The following is a 27822-nucleotide window of genomic DNA, read 5'->3' as shown; positions in this document are numbered from 1 at the left end:
GGGGAGACAGACTGGAGGTTGAATCAATCACCGGTGGCCAATGATTTAACCAATCAAGCCTCTGTAATGGAGCCTGCATAAAAACCCCAAAGGAGGGAGGTTTGAAAAGCTTCCAGGTTGGTGAACCGGAACGTATCCAACCTGCCAGGTCCTGAGCCCACGGGGACTGAAGCTCTCTGTTCAGGATCTTGCCCCAGGTATCTGCTCCTCTCATTCATTTGTATCTTTCAACATCCTTTGTAATAAACTAGTAATCTAACGAGTAAACTGGCTTTCTGAGTTCTGTGAGCTGCCCCAGCAAATTAATCAAACGGGTGGTGGTGGTGGGGAGTCATGAAAGTCTCGAATTTATAGCTGGTTTGGTATCTGAAGTGGGAGCAATCTCACGGGGCTGGGCCTTTAACCTGGGGGATCTGACACTGTCTCCAGGTATATAGTGTCAGAACTGAGTTCAGGTTGGGGAACTCTTGGTCAGTGTCTGAGGAGAACTGAGTTAATTGCTCGGTGGTGTGGAAAAACACACGTTGCAACGCCTTAAATTTTTTCCTGTGTTGAATACATTCAAGTGTCCATAAATGTGGGAATTTATGGGGCCGATTAAACCCCAAAGATGTTAAAAGGAAAAAAAAGACCCCACTATTTCCTACTACCAACACTTCTGACTCCAATATGTGGGTTTTCCATGCTAAGCTATTCTCTGATGTTCAGTAGAAACCAACTGCGTGTCCTACAGTTTCACTCACTTCTGACACTAACTGCCTAGAGTTAGTTTAGACTCACAGCATAAGGGTTCAGCCCCACAAAACTAAAGCCCACATCAGATGCTAATCTCAAATCCCAAATTGTCATCAGAGCCTCTGACCAACTGGCTAAAATCAAGGGTTCCCACAACCCCTTACTCCATTTTGATAACTTGTGAAGAACAGCGCCCAGAACTCAGGAAAGTGCTTTACCTTAGGTTTACTGCTTTATTATGATGCATGCACCTCTGGGGCAGCCCTATGGAAAAGATGCATAAGGGCAAAGTGTTCAGGAAAAGACACAGGGCCACCTCCGTGCCTTCTCTGGGCACCCCACCTTCCCAGCAAAGGCTCTTTGAATCCCATTAAGGGTTTTTATGGAGGCTCCCTTACGCAGATATAAGTCATTAGCCATTGGTGATTCACTCTCCAGCTCCTCTTCACTCTAACCTCCCCAGAGGTGGTGGTGGGGTGACGTTGGAAGTTCTAATCCTCTAATCCTGAGGTTGGTTCCTCGCACAGCAAGCTCCCATCCTGGAAGAGCCAGCTCATTAACATAAATTCAGGTGTGGCTGAAAGGGGCTTATAAAAAAAGCCTCACCTGTATCACTCAGGAAATTCCAAGGATTTCAGGAGTTGTGTGTCCGGAAGCTGGGCAGAGACCAAGTATGTATTTTGTATTAAGTCACAGGTTACTTGTCTGGATCATGTATGCATTTGATTTTGTTACCTTTGCCTTAAACATTTTGGGGAAGAGGTGATAGATAAGCTATGTTGAACACCATCTCTTTCATTTGCACGTAAATATTTTTATATTGCCTATTTTACTATATTTCTAACTTCGTTTTTGCTTCACTGCAGGTGTTGTTCAGGCTTAGAGGGAGATGAGAAAGCCCTGAGGCCCATTGAGCGTCTAATTTCCCTTTCTTTAATTTATGGCTGCTGATGATTTATGGTTTTTGGTTTTCGCCTCTTAGTTGGCTTTGTTTCTGCACACCTCTAATAACTGTTTCTTTCTAACATTTTCACACTCCTTGAGACCGACTCCACTGTGAGGCCAAGCTTGGTCATGAGTTTTGCCTATGGGTTTGGTGCAGGATCCTATCTGTGCAGGGTTGTGCCGGTTAGAGCTGCAGTGTGGCATCACTCTGCATGGCAACTGGCACACGAGAAGCTACCCTCGGCTGTTGGCTCAAAATAGGGCTTCAGCAGAGCAAACACTTAGACCTTGAGATTCTGCTGGTACGGAGGAGACCAGAACTCCTGCACGGTTATGAGTGGAAATCCTGGAGTCTGATTGCTTGGGGTTCATAACTTGACTCCACCAATTACTGGCTGTGGGATCTTAGGTGAGCTACTTTGCTAATCTGTGCCTCTGTTTCTTCATCTGAGAAATGGGATAATATATATCTCCTAGAATTGAATTAGATGATATATCAAGAACCTACCATAGAGTTGGATGTATAACAAAGACTCAAACATTGGTTATTATAATAATAATTATTTGAGTACTTCTAAGATTCTAGCATTGTACCTTTCATAGTAGCTTTTCAATAAATCATAGCTGAATGAAGAGATGAACCAATGAATTAATCACATACCGGTGCCTGAAATATGTAGTTTGACTGAGTAAATCCTTTCTCAGGTGGGACTTCAAAATATACCTAGAAACTAATAGAAGTGTTTCATCTCTTCTTTCAAAAATCCTTTCCATAATGAGATTTGCATTTCAAATGGACTTTGTAAAATGGAGAGCTTCTCCCCTCCACTCCTACCCCAGAGTAGCCCATGATGATTCATCTGTTTTCATAAGGTCCCAGTGAAAAGCTGTGTTTTTCTTTACTGGCTAGGGAATTTGCAGTGTCTGTCACAAGAAAGGTGTATTAATTTTTAACTTGTTGGATTTTCTTCCACGAAGCCGTCAGCAGTGGATGAGAGAAATTTGTTTTCTATGTCCCTGCCAGAAATAAATATTTCTTTAAATTCCACCCCACTCTTTTTTTCCCAATCTAAGTATGAAGTGATACAATGGAAATGTTAAGCCTTAAATTCACAGAGCAGAATCAAGCTGGGATGGAATCAAGTCCATCTGGTTCCTTCCTAGAGTTGAACTATATTGAAATAGCCAAAATATATTGCGGATCTTTGCACAGAATCTATTGCTTACCCTTCTTTTTGGTTTTTTTTTTAAGCACTTTGCTTGTCTACTGTGCCATGGCCACATGTGCTACATATAGGTGATCCTTAGATTTTTGGGTTCCTTAGTTCCTTCAAAAGGAACTAGATTGCATTTGGTAGAAGAACACACTGTCCCTGGGATCCCTGGGTGGCGCAGCGGTTTGGCGCCTGCCTTTGGCCCAGGGCGCGATCCTGGAGACCCCGGATCGAATCCCATGTCGGGCTCCCGGTGCATGGAGCCTGCTTCTCCCTCTGCCTGTGTCTCTGCCTCTCTCTCTATCTCTCTGTGACTATCATAAATAAATAAAAAAAAAAAATAAAATTAAAATAAAAAAAAACACACTGTCCCATACTTCGAGTGTGCTATCTTCATGTCTTCATTGTTAAAATTACCGAAAAACCTTCTCTGTCGTTAGCATTATTGGTTCCATATTTCTTTATCTTACCTCCATTAAAAAGTTGAAATTCCTACTATTTTAGATCCTCTTCTGTTTATCTTTAGTTCTTATTCCTGTTTTGCAAAGTGTATTAATTCTAGGCTACCTTCTTTGATCCTTTCCATAATGCTGCTTTTATCTACTTTACATTTCAAACTTATAGCTTTCCTATTTTGTTTAAATACTTTTCTCAGGTGTAATTCTTAATTTCATCATTCTTTTCTTTTTTTAAATTTATTTATTTACTTGTGATAGTCCCAGAGAGAGAGAGGGGCAGAGACACAGGCAGAGGGAGAAGCAGGCTCCACGCACCGGGAGCCCGACACGGGACTCGATCCCAGGTCTCCAGGATCGTGCCCTGGGCCAAAGGCAGGCGCTAAACCACTGCGCCACCCAGGGATCCCTTTTGACCTTACAGCTTTCTGATTTTTATCTTTTACCATCCTTGGCTTATAAAAAACAAGAAATCTAGGTATAGAGACAGGTGCAAAAGATTTTGCTGATGAATTGGTCACAGATGGAGAGGGAAAGAAGCATTAGTGTTGAAAAACAGCATTTTAGCCTAAACGAATGAGTAGAAAAAACTGAGGGGGGGGGGGTGTACGTTGGAAGAGAAAGTTTCTCTTCTTCCACCACCATTGCATAATAAAAGAGCATTTTACCATTTGAAAGGGATGTGATGCAGATATTTTTAAATGAATACTTAAGTTTCTGAAAAAAATCACTAAATGGTCTATTTTTTTTCTTATTTTGCTGCTATTGATGAAGGCTTCCTGCATTTATTAGAATCTTATATTTCAAGAAAACTCCCTCTGGTACTTATATAGAGAATAGGCTGAAAAGTTGAAGACCGGAAGCTCCATTAGAATGGAAACCGTGTAAATCAATCGCAATTTAGTAGATCTTTCATCTTAATCTCATCTAATCTGTTGATAGGGAAGCTGAAGGTTGGAGAAGTTTGCCTCCTGCCAGTAATGTAGAGGAAAGAAGTTTTTGCTCTGATGGAAGTATTTTTTTAAGATTAGTTGTTTATGTATTTAAGACAGAGCGAGTCCACAGCACAAGCAGATGGAGGGCCAGAGGGAGAAACAGGCCCGCTGCTGAGCAGGGAGCCCCTGGTTGGGCTCCATCCTAGACCCTGGGGTCATGACCTGAGCAGAAGGCAGGCCCTTAACCGACTGAGCCACCTAGGGGCCCCTGGTTGAGTTTTTTTTTTTTTTTTTTTAAAGAAAAAGTGATAATGCAACGAGTTAAAAATGGTCTGTGGTGGTTCTAACAGGCCTACTCAATTTTCTGAGCTTTAGAGGAGGCCTGCCTAGCCACCATGTTCTTTACTTAGTTTTAGGTCTTACTTAGCAGGGCTGTGGAGTCCGCCTTCCTGTAGAGATCGCGTTGGGATAAAGTAATAAAGTTGTGGGCGGCCCAGGTGGCTCGGCGGTTCAGCGCCGCCTTCGGCCCAGGGCGCGACCCCGGGGTCCCGGGATCGAGTCCCGCGTCGGGACTCGATCTGTGTCTCTCTGTGTCTCTCATGAATACAGAAAATCTTTAAAAAAAAAGGAATAAAGTTGTGATTTGTAAGTGTATTATCTTGTTGCTCCTCAGAAGCTCAAGTGCCGCCTTTTCCGTGAAAACGTAGACGCCCCAGACCAGCTCTGCCGCGCTCCCCTCAGGCTCTCCGCCGGAGGTGCCCGTCCAGGCTTCTGAGGCTGCGTGAGGAGATGATGGGAGTGAAGGAGAAGGGACTGAACGCGGGTTTAGCTACACCACCACCCTCCTCCCCTTCCTCCCCCAGTGCCCCAGGGCGCTCCCCGCAGGCCTCCTGAACGGCCGGCTCGGACCCGAGGCCATGGCGCCTTCCGACTTGGGAATTCCGTCCACCTGGGAAGCGTGATGGGCCCTGAGAAGTGGGATGTCAATAAAGTTTTTGTTTAAAAAAAAAAAAAGGCCTGCCTGACACCAGAAAGCCCCGCCCTCCGGAAGCCGGCTGCTAGAGGCGGGCCGGGAACCGGAAGTGTGGCCGGCTTGCCCAATCAGGCCGCGGCGCGTAGGGAGCGGCGGCCAATCCTGGGCGAGCCTGCTCCCGCGCCGCGCCGAGTCCCGCCTCCGCGCGTGGCGCTGACGGGTCGCTCGCGGGTACGGCGGCCGCGGGGGCGGTGCTAGAGGCGTCCGGCCCGCCCGGCCCGCAGGCTCCCCGCGCCGCTCCGCCATGGCTCCCAAGGGCGGCTCCAAGCAGCAGTCCGAGGAGGACCTGCTCCTGCAGGACTTCAGCCGCAACCTGTCGGCCAAGTCCTCCGCGCTCTTCTTCGGGAACGCCTTCATCGTGTCCGCCATCCCCATCTGTGAGCGCCGGGGCGGGGCGGGGACGTGGCGGGGCCCGGCCGGGCGGCGGGCGGCGGGCGGGAGGTTCGCTGGCTCCGGGCCGTCGGGCCGTCGGGGCCCCCCACAGCCGTCCGCCGTGACGGGCTCTACGCACGTGCCTTACCGACCGCGGGGAAGCTAATGAACCGGAGCCGGACCCCTCGACCTGACGTGGAAGCGGAGCTGCAGGGCCGCGCTGGGCGCCGGCGCTCGAACGGGCTCGGCCCCACGCTCGGGCCAACGGGGCAGGCCTGCTTGTCGCTCGCGTGGAGAACCGCGCAGGCCCCCGCGGCACGTCGGCGGGGCGGGGGGCGGCCACGTCAGCGCGGGGCCGCGGGGGCGGGGCGTCCCGGACCCGCTCTCCTCCCGGGGGCCGACGTCTCGCCTGCGCCGCGGGGTGGGGATGATGGGGATGGGGGTGGCGAGGTGGTGCGCCTCACGGCTCCCGAGCCGGCCAGGTGCGCGGCCAGGACTTGAGCCTCCTAGGTGCTGGGCCGGATCCTCTCCCCGGGCTGGACTTTGCAGGCTACGCTGGGTCGGGCCTCTAGCTGGGTGCTAACGGTCTCCTCCTGTCTGTCCCCCACCCCCCACCCGGGCCTGATGCAGGGCTGTACTGGCGAATATGGCATATGGATCTCATTCAGTCGGCCGTGCTCTACAGTGTGATGACCCTCGTAAGCACTTACCTGGTGGCTTTCGCATACAAAAACGTGAAATTTGTTCTCAAACACAAGTAAGTATGTTTCTCAAGTGAACGTATGTATTACATGGTGCACTTTTTTTAAAGATTTTATTTACCTACGAGAGACAGAAAGACACAGGCAGAGGGAGAAGCAGGCTCCACGCAGGGAGCCCGCGTGGGACTCGATCGGGGGCCTCCAAGATAATGCCCTGGGCTGAAGGTGACGCCAAACCGCTGAGCCACCCGGGCTGCCCGATATGTAGGCATATTAATGCTATGAAAAGTTATTGGGTGGCCTTGGTGGCCCAGCGGTTTAGTGCGGCCTTGGGTCCAGGGCCTGATTCTAGAGACCCGGGATCGAGTCCCACATCAGGCTCCCTGTGTGGAGCCTGCTTTTCTCTCTCTCTCTCTCTCCCTCTCTCTCAATCAATAAATAAAAAATAAAAAAAAAAAATCTATCATCAGTCTATCTATCTTTAAAAAGAAAAAAAAAGAGGGGATCCCTGGGTGGCTCAGTGGTTTGGCGCCTGCCTTTGGCCCAGGGCAGGATCCTGGAGTCCCAGGATCAAATCCCCCGTCTGGCTCCCAGGGTGGAGCCTGCTTCTGCCTCTGCCTGGGTCTTTGCCCCTCTCTCTCTCTTTCTCTCTCTCTCTCTCTCTCTCTCTCTCTGTGTCTGTCATGAATAAATCTTTTTTTAAAAAAAAATTGTTAACTGACTCAGAGACAGCACTTCTGACATTTAGAGAAGTAGGATTCGAGGGTGAAATCACAACACTTGGGCACTGGCCTCAATCACAGGATTTATCAGAAACTCTGCAAAGTATGATTCTTGTTCTCCACCGTTTTTCGGGCATGAAAGTTTTTTTTTTTTTTTTTTTTTTTTTTAATAATTTATGATAGAGGTAGAGACACAGGAGGAGGGAGAAGCAGGCTCCATGCCGGGAGCCTGATGCGGAACTTGATCCGGGGACTCCAGGATCGCGCCCTGGGCCAAAGGCAGGCGCCAAACCACTGAGCTACCCAGGGATCCCCCCATGAAAGGTTTTTAACTTTTTTTTTTTAACTCTGATTTTCTATGCTAATTACATTTTTTTTCTTAGAAGTGTGTATAAATGTAAAAGATTATATATTTTTTAAGAACACACATTGTATAAATCCTTTCTAAGTCTGTTGTTTCTGTGTTGGGCTTTTTGTGTGGTCACAAGGAATAGAAACATGTTATGGGAGAGCCTGGGTGGCTTAGTTGGTTAAGTATCCGACTCTTGGTTTCTGCCAAGGTCATGACCTCAGGGTCCTGTGATCAAGCCCTGCATCAAGCTCTACACTCAGTGGAGTCTGCTTGCATAGTCTCTCCCTCAGCCCTTTCCCCTGTTTGTGCGCAGAGGTATGCTCGCTTGCTCTCTCTCAAATAAACTTAAAAAAAAAAAACATGTTGAGATGATCTCAGTTAATAGGGATTTATTGTATGAAGGCCAGAAATGGCCTCAGTGGCTGAAAGTGGCCTTAGCCACTTAGCATCTTCTCTGTTGTCTTGGACCCATAGGAAGTCAGGTTTGTGTGACTGCCTTTCTGCTAGACAGCAGAGTGGTCATCTTGTTGTCTTTATGCTTGGCAGCCCTCTTCACCAACAGCATTCTGGTTCCAGCCGTCCTGGGCTTTCTTGTGCAGTGTGGCCATCTGTGGGTAGCAAAGCCCTCACAGGACCTTGTGTTACCCACCCTTTGTGATATCCTCGGAACTCTCTCCTTTCAAGACTGGGTGTTTTTTTTTTAACTTGTCCTGTGTAATATTTTTCATTTACCTTTTTGGAATTAAATATAAATTTAATAGAAAATTATGTTTTTTGGGGTTTCTATTTTATTTAAAAAAATTGTTTTGGAGGGGGGTTCTTTTAAAAAGTTTATTCAAGCTAGCAGAGCCAGAGAGAACACAGGTTGCGGGGGCAGGGGTAGAGGCATAGGGAGAAGCAGGCTTCGTGCTCAGCAGGGAGCGTGATCCCAGGACCCAGGGATTAGGACTTGAGCCCAGGGCAGATATTAAACTGACTGAGCCACTTGGGCACCTCTGAAATTATGTTTTTTATACTTTCTCATGTCTATTCTAGGCTTCTTGAGGGCCACTGCCATGTCGTTTGTTCCTTATACCAGTTAATGGTACATTTAGTTGAGTAAAATTTTGATTACTGATTTAGCAGGTTCTCTCATAGTGGAATTATTTTTTAATTATAGTTTTGATTTAATGTTAAAGAATGCCACTCCTATTGAAGCCCCTCCGGATTTACAAGGTGTGTTAAAGCTCAAAGACCCAGGAAGTTGCAGAGTATGGGTAGATGTTACTAGTAGAAGAAAGATGGCTTATGTGTTGACAGTCTGGATTCGGATCTCAGCTCTGCTTTTCTTAAATGTAGAGCCTTGGGGAGCGCCTGGGTGGCTTAGTAGGTTTTAAGAGGCTGCCTTTGGCATAGGTCATGATCCCTGCTCGGTGGGGAGTCTCCTTCTCCCTTGGCTCCTCGCTCAGCTCATTCTTTCTCTCAAGTAAACAAAATCTTTAAGAAAAAAAAATGTATAGCCTTGGGCACACATTTCATCTCTTTAGCCATCAGATTCCTGAGCTTTAAATGGGGATACTAGTGGTACCTCGTAGATGGTAAGGATTAAATAATACGAGTGACATGTTAAGTGTAGTGTCTGGCACATAATAAATGTTTATGTGCCGTGTCAGATTGGGGGCGTGAGAGCCTGTAGGAATTTAAAGTGGCATGACAAAAAAAAATGTTTGCAAATACGGTTTTTTTTTTTTCAAGAAATTAAATAGTAATTTTCTTTTTTATTCTGGAAGAATTCCAAAATATGTAAAAAAAAAAATTAACAGAAAAAAAACCAGTTGATTTTTGTGGGTTATCTCAGATGGTTGAGTGCTGGGCCACCAGAATGACCTTTGCCTTGTCCTAGAGCATTGAGCATTGAGTGAGACTTACTTTCTAAGAGTCCTAAAACAGAGGGTAGGACTTCCTGAGTTGTCATAAACCTAACAGGTGGTTATGCTTCTGTTAGGTGAAGATACAATTTTAGATCTAGGAGAGAAATGAACTAGTTATTATGGTTTGATCTCTTCAGGAAAATTTGTCTTGTGAACAGATGATTGACTAGTTGTCCTTTAAGACACTAGGAGATAGTCAACTCTTAAGAACATAGTTTAGTCCTATGTCCTAGTATCCTGATGATGATGATGATGTGTATGTGTGTGTGTATCTCTTTTCCCTCTGTTCAGCTCAGAATGGTTTCTTCCGTAAGTGACATTAATTTCTTATCAACTGGCCTTTCTTAGAAAAAACTGGTCTTGTGTGCAGTTCAAGAAACATATTGAGTGCCTGGTTGGCTAGAGAGGTTCCAGGATGAGAGTCTGCCCTTTAAGAACAGAACTTTTCCATAATAAAATGAATCAGATGAAATTGGATCTCTGGGAATTTGTGTTTAATTGGCATTGTAGAAGCTCTTGTGGTTAAAGAAAGGCTGAAAACTATTGCCTTGGATAATCTTGGGCTTTCTTTTCAGGAGTCCATCCTGATTTCTCCGTACCTTTCCTTGGTATACTAACCAGAACTAAATATAGCTTAGTAATGAGGGATTAATTAATTGAACATAGAGTGAACAGATTTCTGTGTCCCACAGAAAGAACTGCTTTTGACAGATCTCAATCTGTGTTGAACATTTTCATAGTAGAACTGTGTAGGTGGTTAGCTTTTGCTTATATCAATTATTTTTATTCTATAATTATGGCTAACCAGTTTCTTCTATATTACGAAAAATACACCTTGTTAAATTTAAATGTCATGAACTTTGGGAGGTTTTTTTATATTTTGTCTTAGGTTAAATTTTATTCTTTCACTAGCAATCTCACCTGATAAAATTCATCTTCTAGATATTCTGTTGAATATAGTTTTTTAAAATTTGGCTCATCACTGAAGATTTTGATCTGATATCTTGAATAACACTTTTAGCCTTTTCTGGCTGATTCCATATTGGTACAATCTGTGGTTCATTTAGTTAAAAGTGGTATGGTTGATCCCTGACTTTGTGGTATTTCTTTTTAATGAAATTGTTCTTTGTAGTGGTACTGAAAGTATTAATTTAATGTTACATATTCCTTTTTGTTAATTCCCTTTTGTTTTTTAAGCCTAGTGTACTTTTATTTACTGGAATTGAAATCCTGTATTATTTGCCAGTGCCTAATCAAATTTATTTTTTGAACAAATATAAATAGGCTAACACAAAATGGAGTTACAATGATTTATAACTAAATTATGCTAAAAGCATTTGACCTATTTCCATACTAAATACCTAAACTTTGGAAAATTATTCCTTTCAAAAAAAAAATCAAAACCTATAACTGATAAACTGTTAACTTGGAAGCTCTTGAACTCTCTTTTGGCTATTACAGTATAATAAACTTGGAATTTTGTCAAGATTATTTCTTGAAATGTAAAATATATACTTGCTAGTACAAACTATGAGTACAGAGTGTTTCAGATAGTGTGATGTTCATTCCTGGAGCATGTGGAAACCTTTTTTCTTACCCCCTTTTTTTTTTTCCTCCAGAGTAGCACAGAAGAGGGAGGATGCTGTTTCCAAAGAAGTGACTCGAAAACTTTCTGAAGCTGATAACAGAAAGATGTCTCGAAAGGAAAAAGATGAAAGGTTTGACTTCTAAAGTGTTGGTGATAATCAGAAAAGGGGATACTTTGTAGAAAAATTAAATTTTTGGTTTCTGCCTAAAGAATGTGGATAATGGAATTGCCTGAGATTAAATGCTGATATTGCAGAAGACGTAGTAATGGGAATAACAATCACTGGCATTCTGAGTTTTTACCACTACCAGATGCTTTTCTTTGTGTTATACACCGTTCATTTGTTTCTTTAAAGAGTTCTATGAGGTAGGGCTGTTATTTCCATTTTATATCTGAGGAAACTGAGGTACAGAAACCTTGGGTAACTTGCCCAAGGGCACAAATTAGTGTGCGATTGATCCACGGTAAGAACGCGGGCAAGAATGTGGGCGGTGTGGCTCCAGAGCTTGTCCTCCCAACTGCTCTCCTGGAGGTTAGAGCACAGCCTACAGAGCTGTATCCAGGGTTGGTTCTGCCACTTGATAGCTAGCTATGCGACCTTGAGCAAGCCACCTCACCCCTCTGGGTCTGGAGAGTTTGCATTGTGTTGGTGTTAGCATTTTTAGGTGGTGGTATTTCCATTCCTGAGCTTCCCTAGGGACAGCCAGTTCTTCATTATCTGCGTTGGTTGGGAAAAAGAAAACAACTTGGTTTCTGCCCTGTTGCCCAAATCTCTGCCACATTTGTCAGCCCTTACCCCTCAGGTTTTCCTGCCCACAGCTCTTAGAAGGCTTAATAGTCTAATATCTGAGTAGCAGAAGTCTCTGAATGAGGATAAACTTGTGCTTAAGCTGTTACATGGGTTTAATACAGTCACTAGTTGAGGTTGTTTTCATGGACTTTTTTTTTTTTTTTAAAGATTTCATTTATTCATGAGGGAGAGAGACTGGGAGGGGAGAGGGGGCCAGGGAGGGGAGAGGGGCTGGGAGGGAGAGGGAGAAGCAGACTCCCTACGGGGAGCCCAATGCGGGACTCTATCCCGGGATCCCGGCGTCATGCCCTGAGCCAAAGGCAGATAGATGCTCATCCGCTGAGCCACCCAGGCACCCCAATCCAAGAGTTTTTGTTGAAAATATATCTTTTAATGAATTCACCTGTAATCTGCAAAAAAGTTACAATTTTTTTTTTAAAGATTTTATTTACTCATGAGAGATAGAGGGAGAAGCAGGCTCCCTGCAGGGAGCCTGATTTGGGACTTGATCCCAGGACTAGGATCACACTGAGAGCCAAAGGGACGCTCAACTGCTGAGCCACCCAGGCGTCCCTCGTAGATCTTAAGTTCTGGTATCTACGAAGTGCTTTGTAAAATGGAATTTTTAACCCACTTTGCTCCAGAAAGACTTTATGGAGACTTGTAATATTAAAGTTCATATGAAAGAAAGTACAGTTTTGAAATATCAGAAACCTTTAAAAGTAAGAAAAGTTGGGTGGACAAGAACCTCAGGGTTAGTTGCAGCAGTTGAGCATTGAACTTAGCTCTGAGCTTCCAAGTGTCAGGGGAAGCATCTGAGGTCTTACACTTTCGTTGTCTGATGAGAAGCAACATGTAAGTCCTTCTGAAGAGAAACTTTCCTGGCACGGAATCTTTGGAAGGATTTTGTCAAGTGGATCCCTATTTAAGGGACACTGAGTGACTTAACAAACGATGTTTTCTACAGTGGTTTTGAAAAGGCACTAAAACATTTTAGAAATCGTTATCTTCTGTGGATCCTTCATAAAAACTGAAGGATAGGACTTTTTTTTTTTTTTTAAGATTTTAAGTATTTTCTATACCCAGTGTGGGGCTCGAACTCATGACCTGGAGATCAAGAGTTGCATGCTCTACTGACGTTAGCCAGTCAGGCGCTCTGTGAAGGGTACAGTGTTCAAATACTGATGGTGAATGCCTTTTCTCAGCAGCTTTAGTGAGGTCTGGCTACAAAGCTTCCTGATTGTAAATTTTTGCATGGCAATAGAGGTTACAGAATCTAGGACACTTTAGAAATCTTTTTACTGAATTACAAGTGGTTCTTAAATTGGAGTATACATCACAGTATGCAATTTCAAAATGATTGTTACAGCTCTATAGGTTTTAGGTTAATGAATTACAGCAGAGGTGGCAAATGGGTCTCCGTCCGCTGCAGATGTGCCTGATTTGTTCTGGTGCTTGTTCTTGACCCTGGGATGTGTCTCAGAATCCTCAGGATGGTATTCAGGTAGTCAGTACTGGTGGTTCAGGGTTGGAATTGGAAAGGAAGTATCTTTGCCATTGGCTGGATCAGTATTTCAAAGGAGAATGTAGTGTAGGTTTTGTGGATACATAAAATGCAGTGTCAGAAGATTATAAAATTTCTGTTGTCTTCAGAAGTTTGTGCTGTTACTGTTTCACAAAAACCACCAGTCTTAAGAACAGAGGCACTTGTTCTGAGTGTTTCCTAGCAGTATAATTCCTCCAATTCCAAGTCACGTATACCTATATATTTCTAAAGATTTTATTTAGTTATTCATGAGAAACACGGAGAGAGACAGAGGTAGAGACACAGGCAGAGGGAGAAGCAGGCTCCATGCAGGGAGCCCGATAATGGGACTCAATCCCGGGACTCCAGGATCACACCCTGGGCCAAAGGCAGAAGCTAAACCGCTGAGCCACCCCGGGCTGCCCCCAAGTCACATATTTTTAAATTTACAATTAAACTTCTCTGAAATCAGGAGCTGTTTTATAGTTGATGATTGCATTTAATGTATCTTTTACTTCTCCCAAACTTGGAGTATATTAGAGATCACAGACTTCTTGTGATGAAGATAAGTTCATTTCATTTAGCTCCTTTTAGTCAGGCTTGTTGACTTTGGATTAGAACATTTGGTAAATAACGTGTAGGAGCTGCCAGTGACATTAGCCATAGTGCTGTCCTTCAGCTTGGTGGAGGGGATTATCTAGCCCCAGGGTGTGTATCTTTGGGGAAGGACAAAGCATCAGTGGTGATGGCTTTCAACCTTTTTGATAATAATCCACAGTGAAATACTTTACCTTTCAACCAAATACACTCAAACTTGCACACATGCAAATGTTGCACAAAACAATAATTATCCTGCTGTGGATGACACACTCAATATTTTTCTATTTAAAAAGTGCTAGTCTCAATCCACTCATTTATTTTCTCTGAGCATTGAATCCACCCAGTTGATTTCATGTCCCACTAATGGGTCACAACCTACTCTTTTAAAAACTGCTTTACAAAGTTAATTAACCAAATGGAGTAAAGGCTACCCGATTCATAGGCATCTTGGGACTTCCTGCTGCCTGTGTGAAGAGGTAAAAGAAAAAGTTGATAAAGTTTTAGTCAGTTAATAAAACATAAGGAGTAAAATGGATAAAAGAAAAAGTAAATGGGTTTTACAAAGTTAAAAAATCCTCTTAATGATGAAGCACACTCTTTGAATTATGTAAAGTGGCTAAAGATAATTGCAGACAAGTCTGCTTCTGTGAGCCATGGCTGGTTTTTAGTCCTTGGGATTGTCTTCAGGTGTAATATTGAAGGCTGAAATCTGTAGGCTATTGAGCATCTCAAGCCAGCAAATAGCCAGGAAAGCTTCATCTGGCTACTGATTGCGGAGGTTTTTTTAGGTGAGGACCTAGAGAACGATGTCTTTTTAGGCCACTGGTGAAACCAAGCCAATTGCAATTAATCTGTCCCTTCCTCCAAAGCCCTGACTGCCTGGGAGAAAAGGTAATATACCGAGCAGCTATTTTTATCAATAGAGTAAAATATCTTTTTCAGCAGGAAAAATGCTGGTTAAATTTAATAGTAAAAACACATTCTGTGGGGATCCCTGGGTGGCTCAGTGGTTTAGCGCCTGCCTTCGTCCCAGGGCGTGATCCTGGACTCCTAGGATCAAATCCCACGTCGGGCTCCCTGCGTGGAGCCTGCTTCTCCCTCTGCCTGTGTCTCATGAATAAGTAAAATCTTCAAAACAAAACAAAAAACCACATTCTGCCCAGAATACTTAAGGAAAAACTCACTTTATATAGTAAACTAGAGCCATGTGGTATTTAAAATATTCTATAATATTTTTGTAAACTTGATTTGTTTGTGTACAGAATTTTGTGGAAGAAGAATGAAGTTGCTGATTATGAAGCTACAACATTTTCCATCTTCTATAACAACACCCTATTCCTGGTCTTGGTCATTGTTGCCTCCTTCTTTATATTGAAGAACTTCAACCCAACGGTGTATCCTTTTAAAGGTTCATTAGCATTTTTCGAAGTCTAGAAGCAGTAGTTTGTTTTGGTTTTGATTTATCTAAATATTTTACTATGAAGAAAAACTGCCTAGGGAATCAGTGCACTAAATAAATAGCACTGTGACCCTAGGCAAGTTTGTGGACATGTAAAAGAGGGGCTTTGGGCTTGATTTAAAGTTCTTTGAAGTTTACAAAGTACAACTTCATGATAAATAATAACTATTACAAAGCAGTCCTACATATATGATTCTGTATACCTGCTTGGAAATAAGTTCCAAGAATCAAAAGCAAAGTTGCCATCTTTGATAGCTCCTGCCATAAGCACGTGTCTGCTGATATTTTGGGGCTTTGGAATTGGGTGGGTAGCCGGTGCAGTTAAATAGGCAGGTTTCATGATATCTTAACAGTGTTTCAGGCTGCTCTTAAATTGAGCTTTTGGGCAAGAATCAGTCTTCTCTTTTTACGTAATTCATTAAAGGTGTTAGGTAGGGATATGCAGCCAGACTTTTAACAGGTGGAGATGTTCTATAATACAGCAAGCTCCTTCAACTTGTATCTTCTGGGAACACTAGAGTGGTTTGCCCCAACAGTCCAGTTCTGAGGCTGAGAGTGGCTGTGAACTTTCAGAGCCTCTGCTTTTCCTGGGCAACTTGTAGCTAAAACACTGAGGGACAGGGGAAACTTATTTTTCCTTTGCTCTTAGGTGGGGGAGCGGAGAAGGGGGACGGAGATAAGTTGGAGAAGTTCCTTCTTGACAAAGTCTTCTCTCTTAGGTTAAATGGAATTCACATGTCTTCTTTGTGATCATGTATTCTAGGTTCTCTTGCAAGTGTTTCCTTTTTAAAATTGGAACACATTTTCTGCTAATGTTCTTCATTCTTTATAGCCTTCTGTCTTGTAAATTGCATTTGCAGACAATGGGACTGCACGTCATTGTCGTTTTATAGTGTCAGGAGGAAAATAGTGCATTCCAAAGAGATGGGCAAAATCTTTTTATTTTGTTGAACTACTTCTTGGGCTTTTAATATTTCCTTAACATTAAATTTTTACAGGAACTATATTTTGTCCATAAGTGCTTCATCAGGCCTCATCGCCCTTCTGTCTACTGGCTCCAAGTAGACTGTACCGGCTTTGGCCCCTGGCTTTGTATCTATGGGTGGCCTGTGGTATATGGAAAAGTAACAGGGTGGTCAGAATGAGAGACACACAAGATGTTTTTATAGTCTGCAGTTGGAGGGTTTGAAAAACCCAACAAAATGTAATTCAGTATTTGTTTATTGGCTCTTTTTTGACAGATTGTTGAAATTAAATGAATTGAAAGGAAATTTCAGAGTCCAGGACATTTATTAAAAGGTAAAAAGTCTCGTAATGTGCTGTAATCACAAGAGGAGAAAATAACTTGTTTCCTTGATCTGTCAGAGGTCACAGTAACCTGGACTGAGCTGTTATTATTTATAATAGCAAGAAGTTAGTAAGTGGTTCTTTGTGTTCTAACCACAATATTATAACTTTTTTTGAATCATAAATATCAGAATGAATCCTTTCCCCCTTGGGGATTGAACAGCCTCATGTTTACGAGTCACTTGAATTTGTGATTTGAAATAACTCACAGTTAAAAACAAGGTGTCCAATTTGGGGAAAAGAAACTGGTGCAAAAGTTCTGTTTTTGTTTTACAGAAGAAAGGCAGCTAGGGTACTAATCTAAAAATAGCGGCCAGGCATTAGGAGAGTTGTCCTGTGGGGTTAAGGCACATACTGTTCAGCTGTATAGCTGTGGCCTTGGGTGGCCAGGGAGGTCAGCTCAACCTTACCATGTTGGTTTGACCTGTTTTAAGAGACTGGAGTCATTGTTTTCCTTGACCACGGTCTCATACCACTAGAGGAATGTTCAGTAGGGAACCTCCTTCCTGAATATTGATGTGTAAAAGATCAAAGTAATGTTTTGTAATCTTAGTTCCAGAATTCTATGAACTCTCTAAGGAATTGCAGCGGTTTTAGTGCTTACGCAGCATCTAGTGCAGCATTTTTTCCATCAGGACTTTCATAAATTTGACCCTTTGGTCCACAGGTTCCTATTGATCGTGCACAAAACTTCATATTAACCTCCTCAGCCCCTGGGGTCCAGCCAAGAGCATGCTCTGGCATTTTTAACCAGTGTTTGCAAAGATAATTATTTTCTGGTGCATGCCGTGATGTGAAGAAGTTTGGGAAGCTTTTTTAGCTTGAATTATTGAAAGGGTTATGGAGGTAATACAGGTTCATATTCATGTTAGCTTTTGACCATATCCAGTAATTTCCTACAAACAGTACTTCAACAGGAAGATCCTATTCCTAATTCCTAATCTTAACTTTAATCTTTAGTTTCCACTTCTAAATTTAAGGTGAATGTTGTAAAAAATACTTGCTGTTTTGTTTATAATTTTATAGAAAGGTGTTCATCTGTATTGATCTTTTATGGTGTTGGGTGTTTTTGGTAGGGCACATCCAAGAACTTGGGAGACTCGGGCAAGGGCACACTTGCATAGTGATTAAGATCATCACTGTCTTCATTTCAGGATTATATTTGCTCATTGTTTCTAGAAGTTTGCAATTTACTTCGGTGCATTATTATCCATGTGCCATCACTGGGTAATATGAAATGAATGGGGAGATCGCAAGAGAGTCACTGCAAAGGATTGTACTACACGAGAGGTTTTATGTGTTAACTTTTCTTGGTAGATGAATAAGCGGTCGGTAGTTGAGTGGCATGGGGTGTGTGTACCAAACGCATTTGCTTATTTGAAAAACAGTCAGGGTCTCCTGATTGTTACCAGAGCTGGGCCAGTGTGTTTTTGAGTTTTTTTTGTTGTTGCTGTTGTTTTAACTGCGGGTAAAGCATGGCCACTAGATGGCACTGCCGGCGTTGAAGGGGGGCAGCTGCCACCGCTCCTACGGTACAGTGTTCCCCAGATGGAGTGGTGAAGAGGGCAGCAGTTTAATATTCTTAGTAGAATGTCTCTTGAATTCAGAAATTGAATAATTTGTAGAAAAGCAAATAAGCAAAATTTGATTTTGGTCCTGAATCTTACCGAGAGCACGTTTTGGTTCTGGTTAATGGTTTCTAGCCTTCCCTACGGTTGAATTTCTGTGCGTAAGTTTATAAGGCATATACTTACATTTACAATTTTCATTCAGGATCTACTCTACCAGTAAATTGTAGAACTTTTCCCCAGAACTTGCCCCATCCCCAAAGCTATGTGGCACATAGAATTTTGATGTGCTGCATCTGATTTAGTTACTAAAAACCTGCTGGAAAAAAAAAAAAAAAAAAACCTGCTGAATTTATATCGTAAAAAGACCCTATATCCAACACCAGTAAAGTAAAAAGGGTTTTAAAAGCAACTAATGCCCCCCCTTGTGTTAATAAGTAGAGGCTTAAAGTGTTGGCTTATTTTATATTTTCCTATTTTTAGTTTCTTATTTTCAACTTCATAAAAATCTTAGATTGAAATTCTTCTTAGCCAGTAAAAATCTTCTGGTTGTCCTATTTGGTTAATTATTCTAATTTGGAAACAGTAACTTACAAGGTTTAAAGCTCACTGAAATACGGAGGTTGGAGTCCTACCCAAAATCCTTGTGAAAAGTCTTGTTTATTAAGTATGTTTAAACTTTGCTTTTGAAAATTTGTATTTTCCCTAGACATGTTTATGAGCGCCATGTGAATAAGTACATCATCTTTATTACACTATTTGACGTTACCATTTAAATTTCCCACATACGTAGATGTGCATTTATTACTGGGGAACGTGTGTGTGGCAGCGACGGGCATGATGTGGCTCTATTACAGAGCAGCGTGTCCGGCTTCTGCCACCCTCTGCCTGCTGCGTTGTCCTGCCACCCGCGTTCTGGGCTTTCCATGTGTGCGCTGGTCCCTGCTGCTTCTGGAGACGTAAATGAGACGTAGACACCGTTTGGGCTCTGGGGGATTATCTCCCACCTCTTTGGACTCCCAGGTAGGATAATTAACTGAAGATTAGGAGGGTTTCTGAGCGGTTGGTTTAGATTTTCATGGATGCATTTAGAGACTAACTTCTCATGGGCTTTCATGAGTTCTCGTGGCATCTGTTTTCTGGCCTTTGCCTCTTAACTGATTCTGAATTTGGATTCTTTTTTTACTGTAAAAAAAAAAAAAATTACCTCCAGAATTCATAAAATTCATCCTTAAAAAAAGCACTGGACTAGAACACTGAAAACTTGGGGTTTAGGCCTGGTTTCCCCTTTGCCAAGGAGTGGTGGCCCCAAAGCTGGCGAAGGCGAAGCTCTGACACCTGATGACAGATGGGACACTATTGATGAGGATGCAGCTAGTTCTTAGAGCGGGAAGCCAGGCGCACAAGCGTCTAAGATATCTATGTGGATGGCTGCTCCCCCGGTTACCCTTCGGAAGGGTATGCTCCCTGCTAAGAAATTCTTTCCAGCAAAGAAAATGGGAGTAGGTGGAAACTTTTCTTAAGGATGTAACTGACGTTTCTAATCTAGTATGTTTACTATGGCAGATGATTTGTCTGCTAAAAAAAAAAAAGTTGTTCCCATGGGTAAGCAATGATGTTTGTCATTTGGCCTTAATCTGCAGGTGTTCTTAAAAGGTTTCTGAAACCCGTTGGCCTCAGTGTAGTGTATTTTTAAAGCCCAGTGAGAGAGGATATCTTTAGCAGTTAATAATTTTCTTAATAAGAGGAGAAAAAAGTTTGGTCACTAAAATCTTTTGATAGGTTTCATTCAGTGCTGCTTACTTGCCAAAATAATTTTTATTCAAATGATTCTTCCTGCCTATTTCATGGAGGTATATGTATATATTCCTTTATAATGAAAGATCAGATAACTCAGATTAAATGCACAAAATGCGTTTATTACTCTAAGCAAATAAGTTAAATTGCAGTTCCAATTAGACAACTTGAGCTCATTTACGCAGACAGCGGTTCACTGGTTTAACACACAATGAACAACTGAAGGATGATCCATCATTAATCTGATACTACTGGGCAAAAAAACCAAACTGTTTTCTTATTAAAATGCAGGTAGTAGTAACAAAAAAAAAATTTATTGGTGTTTCACACTTACACTTTTAAGATTTAGAATTTAGTCATGAAATATGTATTTAGAAATGGTGACAGAAAGTAGCATTTTAAGCTGATAGTCTATTCTTTACATCTCAGAGTGGCTTCTCTATGGGGTACTGCTAGCCAGAAAAATCAGAATCTTGTACATGCTCAGGTATCCAAATAGAGACATAGGACCCCCCCCCCCCCCCCCCGGAGTTTTCCCTCCTTACAGGTACACACAAGATATTCTCAGGTTTTTTTCAAGTGGAATATTCATGAGGGTAGGAACGAGTTAGCCCTCAGCGTCTGTGTGCAAGGAGGCTAGGCCCCTCCCATCCATGCAGAGAACTTTCATGCATTAGTTTAGTGCATATAATGTGGTTATAGAATCAGGAAATTTTCTAACATTTGCTTTTTACTAGGCAGGTTCATTTACCCAGCATATACTGAGCAGTGACAGCATTTTTCACAAAGTCCGTGATTCCCTTTCATGTTAACTCCTCAAAAACCAGTTTTCTATTATAAAGTCCCAGTGCTAATTAAACAGCAAACATTTGCCTTTGTAAGTATTTTACAGGTTTACTTACAAAACTGAGCATGTGTCTATTTATTTTTAAAGCTCAAATATTTAAACTTGCAGAAGCTGTGCCTACAAGCAGTCCAAAGTATAAAGCAGGTTTTAATAAAATGTAGTCAAAAGTGAACACTTCAATTGCAGATATATTACATTTTGTTCAAGGCTAAGCTTCCATAGCAGTGTGATCCTCCCTTTTCTAAATTAGGCATAATGTGTCAAGGTAAAGACGTGGTGTTCGTCCTTTCACCATCCTTTCACCACCTTTACGTGTGAATGGACATGATGCTAATAGGATCCTACTAGATACTTCGGGTAAATCACAATACAGGGCATTCTTCGGGCCAAACAACAGTGAATATTTCTAAAAGGTAATGAAAGCATACCTTGGAATTTTATTTTTGTTGAAGGACAAGGGAAACAACTCTTTACTGTAGAAATAGAAAAAAAGTGAAGTTGTTTCTGCTTATTCTCCCAAGTAAGACTTCTGAGCGAACGTAGCCTACTCTTTCTTTTCTGATGCAACCCACGTTGCATCTGCGGATTTTATGCATTTGAAAAAACATATCTGTACAGCCTTCAAGTCACTAAGTGCCTGAAGGTGACAGGCCTCCCCCCTCGCATACTCTCTGTGGCGTAAGCATGAGGTGCAACACTAGGTGACTCCAGTCCAAGATAAGAAAATAGAATGGATTTTCTTGGTTGTGAGTTTTCAGATGTGCTCGTAACTCGGGTGCACAGTGGTAGCGACAGCAGGTACCTCAGGATCCGGGAATACTAGAGGTTGAGCAGCAGGCTGCTAAGTGACTCAAGGCCAGCTAGTGACCCCGTTCTGTACGGACAGACCGCGGCTTACCCATGCAGGTCCCACGACTCATGCACTTAGGATCGGTAGTCCTTTTTGCCGTAGGGCTTGTTTCGCAATATGTTATCGATTTCATTTACCACGTGTGATGTCATCTTTGGGAGAACCTGAGAGCAGGAGAAGCACAAAGGGAAAGGTTAGTACCTGATCGTTTGTTCCTTGTGCTTAGGACGGAGCGAAGCCGTCTTGGACCCGTGCGAACCGCAGCTCCAGGGAAGCCCCGTCCCGCCCGCGAGCTCCTTGAGCTCAGGGACCTTGTTTTCTCCACTGCGCCCCTGCGAGGACAGGGCTTGGCTCACAGTTGCTGCTTCTAAGTATTGCGTAGCCGCGTAAAGGCGGAACGTAAGTGCGGCTCCCGCAAATAGCCCCGGGATTTCAGATTCTCTAATGGCCACATCACAGGGGAGAGAAACAGGAAATCAGCGTCTTCAAAACCTCCGTTTTAGGGCAGCCCGGGGGGGCGCAGCGGTCTAGTGCCGCCCTCAGCCCAGGGCGTGATCCTGGAGCCCCGGGATCGAGTCCCGCGTCGGGCTCCGCGCGTGGAGCCTGCTCCTCCTCTGCCTGTCTCTCTGCCCCTCTCTCTCTCATGAATAAAGTCTCCGAAACAAAGCGCCCTCCGTGTGTCCTTACAGAGAACTAAGATGCTCTACGTCTTTCTAATACGAAGTCCTTGGGAGCCGGTACGCGTCCCCCTTGCGGCGTCTCCCTCCTGACAAGCTGCTCTGCACCGAGAGGCCGTTTCCGGTGAGAGGCCCGGGTGGGGGCCGCTCGGCCCGGGGACCAGGGAGGGGGGCGCTGCGCCCGCGGCCACGACCCGGGGAGGAGCAGTTGGGGTGACAGCACGGAAGGCCGCCGGGGCCGCTGTGTGGAGCTGGGACGCCGCTCGGGACTTGGGGGCTGGGCGTGACCCCGTCAGACACCCCGAGGTAGCCCGGGGCTGAGCTGGAGGCGGTGGAAAGGGGCAGCGGCTTAGAGACCCTGTTGCAGCCGCAGCTGGTGCAGGCGGGAGCGCGGCGGTGACCCGGCGACCCGGCCGGAGGGCGCACGGGGATCAAGGGCACAGGCTACACCCCTGGACGGGGACGGCAGGCCTGTTCGCGGGTGGACTGGCCCCGTCAGGCGGCGGTTCCGGCCCCCCCGCCCCCCGCTGCGGTGGGTGACGCCGGGTGACCCGACTCCGGAGCCTCGAGGCCCGAGGCCTGCCCGTGCCTACCGCCTTCCTCTCCGCACCTAAGGGGGAACGTCCGGGCCCCACACGGGGCCGCACGTCGACCAAGTGGAGCTGCGGGTCAGCCCGCGAGGAGGGCAAACTCTTCCTGCAGGACGCCGAAGTGAATTTCCGAGTTAGACATTAAAAACCACGAGACTACTTGAGTCAAACACGAGAACTGTGTATACAGCGTCGTAGGACCCGGGTTTTTAAGCAGCCGGCGTGCCCGAAGCCGCCCCCCCTTACGTGGGCGCCTGTGTCAGGCCCTCGCCTCCAGCGCAGATCCACAAGCGGCCCGGCCCCGGCGGGGGGGGAGCGGGGGCCTCAGGCTGTGCCCCTGCGCGGGCGCCCCGCCCCCCACGGAGGCCCCGCACCTGCCCCCGCCGCCGCGGCCGGCCCAGGCTTGGAGACCCACCGGCAGCAGCACGTCCGCCCGTGCTCGAGGGTCGCCGCAGCCGTCGGGCCCCGGGGCTCTGCGTCCCGCCGCCTCCGTGCCCTGTGCTCACCGCACACGGGCTGCGTCCGCCCCAGGCCGGCAGTTTCTGGAAAACGCCAAGCCCCTGGTCCCCGGGCCCGCAGGGCTCCCGCTCGGGCCTCCGGACACGCAGCCCGGGCCTGGCACAGAGACGCGGCGGGCCTCGCGGTTCGAACCGCCGTCCTGTCGGTCACGTCTCCGCCCCGCGAGCGTGAGCGGCCACGGCGCGGCTGCCCGGCACCCGGCACCCGGCACGCGGCGGGATCGCGGGGGCCTCGGTGACCCGCGCCGCCCGCCCGTCCCCGGCCCGGCGCGCCCCCCGCCTCCCGCTCGGGAACTCCATGGAGCTGAAGCGGTGGCACCGTGGGCTGCGGGGCGGGCTGCGGGGCGAGCACGCGGGTGGTTCTGCCCCGAGGGAGCGCGCCCGCGGGGAGGGGGCGGGGGCGGGGGCGGGGGGGCCGGGCCTTCGCAGCCGTGGCCGCGGCAAGAGCAGGGGGCGGCGGGGGAGGTCGCGGCAGCCACTGGCCCCCCCCCCCCCGCCCCCCAGTTCTCACCCGCCGGGGAAGGAGCGGGATGGCTGGTTCCGAAGCGGCTGCTGGGACGAAGATGTGCCCCCGGGGGCCCCACACAATTCTGAGCCCGTTTCCTCTTTAAAATGTGGGAAACGTTCCCTGCGCAGCCGCCGGGAACTGGCCAAGCGGGGGACACGGGGCACAGCGCTGCGAGCTCGGGGAGCCCCGGGCGGCAGGCAATGCCCCAGGCGACCCCGCGGGCTGTGGGGCGGCGGAGCGGGGCCGGGAGCCGGGAGCCGGGCCGCTGCGGGCCGGAGGTGCTCGGCCCCGCCCTGGGTGGCGGGGGCGGGGGCGGGGGCTGCGGCGGGCGCCCCACGGGGAGCGCTGTACGGGGCGGGCAGGCTCGTGCGGGCAGGCCCGGGGAGGCCCGGGGACCCAGCCGCCGGGTCCACACCGCCCTGGCAAGAGCTTTGGGAAGGCCGCGGCCCGCGGGGGCTCCCGGATGCTGGCGACAGGCCCTGTGCCCCCCCCCCCCCCCCCCCCCGAACACCAGCCTCGGGGCGGCCGAGGGCGCGGTACTTGCCTGGATGGCGCCGAGGTTCTCCACGAGCTGCTCGGGGGTGGAGGAGCCCAGGAGCACGGAGCTCACGCCCTCGTTCCTCAGGCACCAGGCTGCGAAGGAAGGAGAAGGAAGGACACGGCGTCAGGGCCCAGGCCCTGCTCCCGCCGCCCACACGCCCCGTGACCCCTCGCGTTTGAGGTTTTGCAGGAGGCGGCGGCGCTGCCGGGTTCCAGGCCCCGCGGGCCCGGGGCGGGGGTCGGGGGGCGCGCGCGCTCCCCAGCGGCTGGGCCCTGTCACGGGCACGTCGCCCTGCCCCTGCCCCTGCCCCTGCCCCTGCCCCTGCCCCTGCCCCGGGCCCTCGCCTGTTGCGCACAGGCCCGCCGCCCGGGGCCTCGTTCCCTGGCCTCCAGCGCCGAGCACGCGGGGCCTCCCTCAGTAACCCGCGGCCGGAGCCTGCCCTGCTCCCGCTTCTGCCCCTTCTCCTGCACTTGACTCGTCCGTCGCTTCTCGCTTTGCCGAATGTTAAGCTCCTTACACTTCTGTCCTCCGCGGCAGGTCCGCCCCATTCTGGCTCCGCCGACCCTCCGCGGTCGTCCAGCTACTGCCCCGACTTTGTCCGTCCCGCAGCTCCCTGAGGCCGGTCCCTGCGCCTCCCCCCGTGTCAGACACCGCCTGCAGCTGGAGGTTTCTGGGGAGGCCTAGACGCACCATCTGCATCTGCCGGACTCGCTCCGCGCCCCACAGGCCCCACAGGCCCCACAGGCCCCGCTGCTCTCCTACCTGACTGCCAAGCCCGCCCGCCCGGCGTTCCCAGACTCATTTAGTGGCACCACCAAGCACCTTGGCCTCCTGACCCCCAAACCAGGGTGTTACCCCTAGGAACTGCCCTTTCCAGCCTGCGCCCCTCGGACTGCCACGGCTGCTAGATTACTCCCCCCAGTATTTCTCTGACCCAGTAGCTCTCCGTGGTGGCGATGCCTCAGCCACCCGCAGGCCTTGAGAACGGTCACCGGTGCCACCTTTGGGTTTCCGACTCAGAAGGGCTGGATTGGGGCCTGGGGATCTGCATTTCTGATAAGCTTCCAGGGACCATGCTTTTTCTAAAAACAACTTTGTTGAGGTAAAATTTCCCCATTTAAGGTTTATTATTCAATAATTTTTTTAAGTTTGTCAAATATGCAACCATCACCATTTACAGTTAGTCCCATTTCTACCCCAAGTCCAGGAAACCACTAACCTACTTTGTACCCCTATAAATCTTATTCTGGACACAATTTGAATGGAATCCTAGCTAAAATACGGATCTTTTTTGGCATTCAGCATGTTTGCAAGGTTTACCACGTTATTAGCATTTATTAGTAGATCCTTCCCTTTTCGCTAAATGGCATTCCATCACGTGAGGTGGGACCACACTGAGAAGGACTGCTCCGGTTTCACTGCCCACCGTCCTCATGCGGCACCTCACTGTCCCTCTCCTGCCCCGCTGGTCTGCCCCCCACCCCTGCCCTCCGCTTCACAGGATTTTCCCTCCTTTCCCCCCATACTTGTCCTACATTGAGCGACAATCTTTCCAGATACAAATCCGACCATGCACGCCTGCTTAAAAGGCCTTCCACATGTGCCTGACAAGTCGTCGTCGTGGAAGACGAAGCTCTCACTCCTCACCCTGGCAAACTTGCTGGGCAGCCGGTCCCCCCAGCTGTGTGGCTTCTCACTCCCTGCCTTGAACTTTGGCTTCAGCAGCACCCAACTGTGGGTAAATCCTTTCCATCCCCAAACCTCATGCTGTTTTTCTCCTCCTCAAGCCCTCGGCCCAAGTGTGCCCTTGGCCTGGAATGTCCTTCTGCCTCACTAATACCTGCTCATCATTTGAGACTCCTCATGGGCACTGCCTCTTCCTAAAGCCCTTCCCTAAATCCCAGGCTGGGTTGGGAACCTCTACATTTTGCTTAACTTCCAGAACCTCTGTGCCCTTCTCAATTATTTTATTACAACACTGCGTTAAAGTTATCTATTTTATTTTCTTGATTTGCCCACCAGGCTGTGAGATACATTGTTTGCACATGGATGCTCGGCACCCAGTCCAGCACCTGCACATAGTAGGTGCTTAGTACGTGTTTGTTGAATAAATACAGGTGTGAATGGCTGATGGGTGTCCCCAAGCATTACTTCTGCCCCCATCTGCTCAGACCCTGCAACAGATACTGTTATGCTGTTACCATGTTCTGGCCTTTTGAGTCAATCACTAAATCTTTCCACATGGGCAAAATAATACTCTATAAAGGCAAAATGCCCAGTGATCCAGGACTTTTTTTAAATTTTTTCCTGGCTGCATTATTTCCTGCTTTGCACTTGGAGAACTCTTGGCTCTGGTATTAAGTTCTGAGGTCAAAGCAGGGCACTCAGAAAATCATTGCCCATAAACTACCTGATGTGAGCAACAGCCGGTTTTACCCATGGGCTGCAGGACATGGGGGACCCACCGGACAGAGCTGGCCAGTGTGACGGAGAATACATGCAGATGATCCTCACTTCTAAAGCAGTGTTACCAGCAGTCCTATCCAGGACGCCTACGAGCCGAGTGTGAATGCTGGCCCCTGTGCAGGTGTGCAGCATGGGAGCCAGCCTACAGCTGGGTTCAAGTGGTTTGTTTCCTGACAAAGGATGCCCTCTCCCCCTACACCCTGCTAGCAGATCAAAGGTAATATGCCTGGAAATAATTTCCCTCTTGGTTTGAGAGTTCTGCGCTTAAAAGCAAAACTACTTGTTCATAAAGGAAAAAAAAAAAGGCAAGCAAGACAACTGGAGGCAGAGAGGAAGGAAAGGGAGGATCGAAGCATGTTTTAACTTAAACTCCAACTGTAACGAGGGTCTTTCATGTATATCTAACATCCAGTGAAAGTTTAAATCTGGTCAAGATTTCCTCTTTAGAAAGACAATGTTCTCTTCCAGAGCTAAATTCAAAACTCACTGTCACGTTACCACCTAAAACCATATTTACAACTGACTGTATTTCAAGAATAGATGTTTCTCTGCCCGTCATTCTGACTACACGCCATGGCTAGGAATGGAGTTGTAGGTCTGAGCATTTTTTTGCAAAAACATCATCATTATCGTCACCATTTATTGAGCATCTACTCTTTGCCATGTATATATATGGCATATTGATATACATATATATATAAATTCCCTTTACCTAACAAATTCATAAGATCCGTGTTATATGCATTTTATAGATAAGAAAATTGATAGGTTAAATAA

General features: G+C 46.7%; 2 protein-coding genes across 4 annotated transcripts in view; one reads left to right on the top strand and one right to left on the bottom strand.

The window, feature by feature from the left end:
- Positions 1-5492: 5492 nt before the first annotated feature.
- Positions 5493-16607, top strand: SSR3 (signal sequence receptor subunit 3). Its single transcript, XM_041734027.1, has 5 exons — positions 5493-5694; positions 6320-6446; positions 10994-11092; positions 15140-15271; positions 16335-16607. Exons 1-5 carry the CDS (start codon positions 5562-5564, stop codon positions 16399-16401), a joined length of 558 nt encoding a protein of 185 aa, XP_041589961.1. The 5' UTR covers positions 5493-5561; the 3' UTR covers positions 16402-16607.
- A 3542-nt stretch (positions 16608-20149) lies between these two features.
- KCNAB1 (potassium voltage-gated channel subfamily A regulatory beta subunit 1) overlaps positions 20150-27822 on the bottom strand; it is a 340450-nt gene continuing 332777 nt past the window's right edge. For all 3 annotated transcript variants that reach the window (XM_041734022.1, XM_041734025.1, XM_041734026.1), the window contains 2 exons: positions 24583-24671; positions 20150-21909 (listed from right to left, as the gene is read on the bottom strand). In XM_041734022.1, coding sequence (XP_041589956.1) covers positions 21820-21909; positions 24583-24671 — 179 coding nt within the window. In that variant the 3' untranslated portion in view covers positions 20150-21819. The remainder of the gene's footprint in view (positions 21910-24582; positions 24672-27822) is intronic.

This window comes from Vulpes lagopus, chromosome 19 (assembly GCF_018345385.1).
Source record: "Vulpes lagopus strain Blue_001 chromosome 19, ASM1834538v1, whole genome shotgun sequence".
Lineage (NCBI taxonomy): Eukaryota > Metazoa > Chordata > Mammalia > Carnivora > Canidae > Vulpes > Vulpes lagopus.
This window is presented reverse-complemented; position numbering and strand designations above follow the sequence as displayed.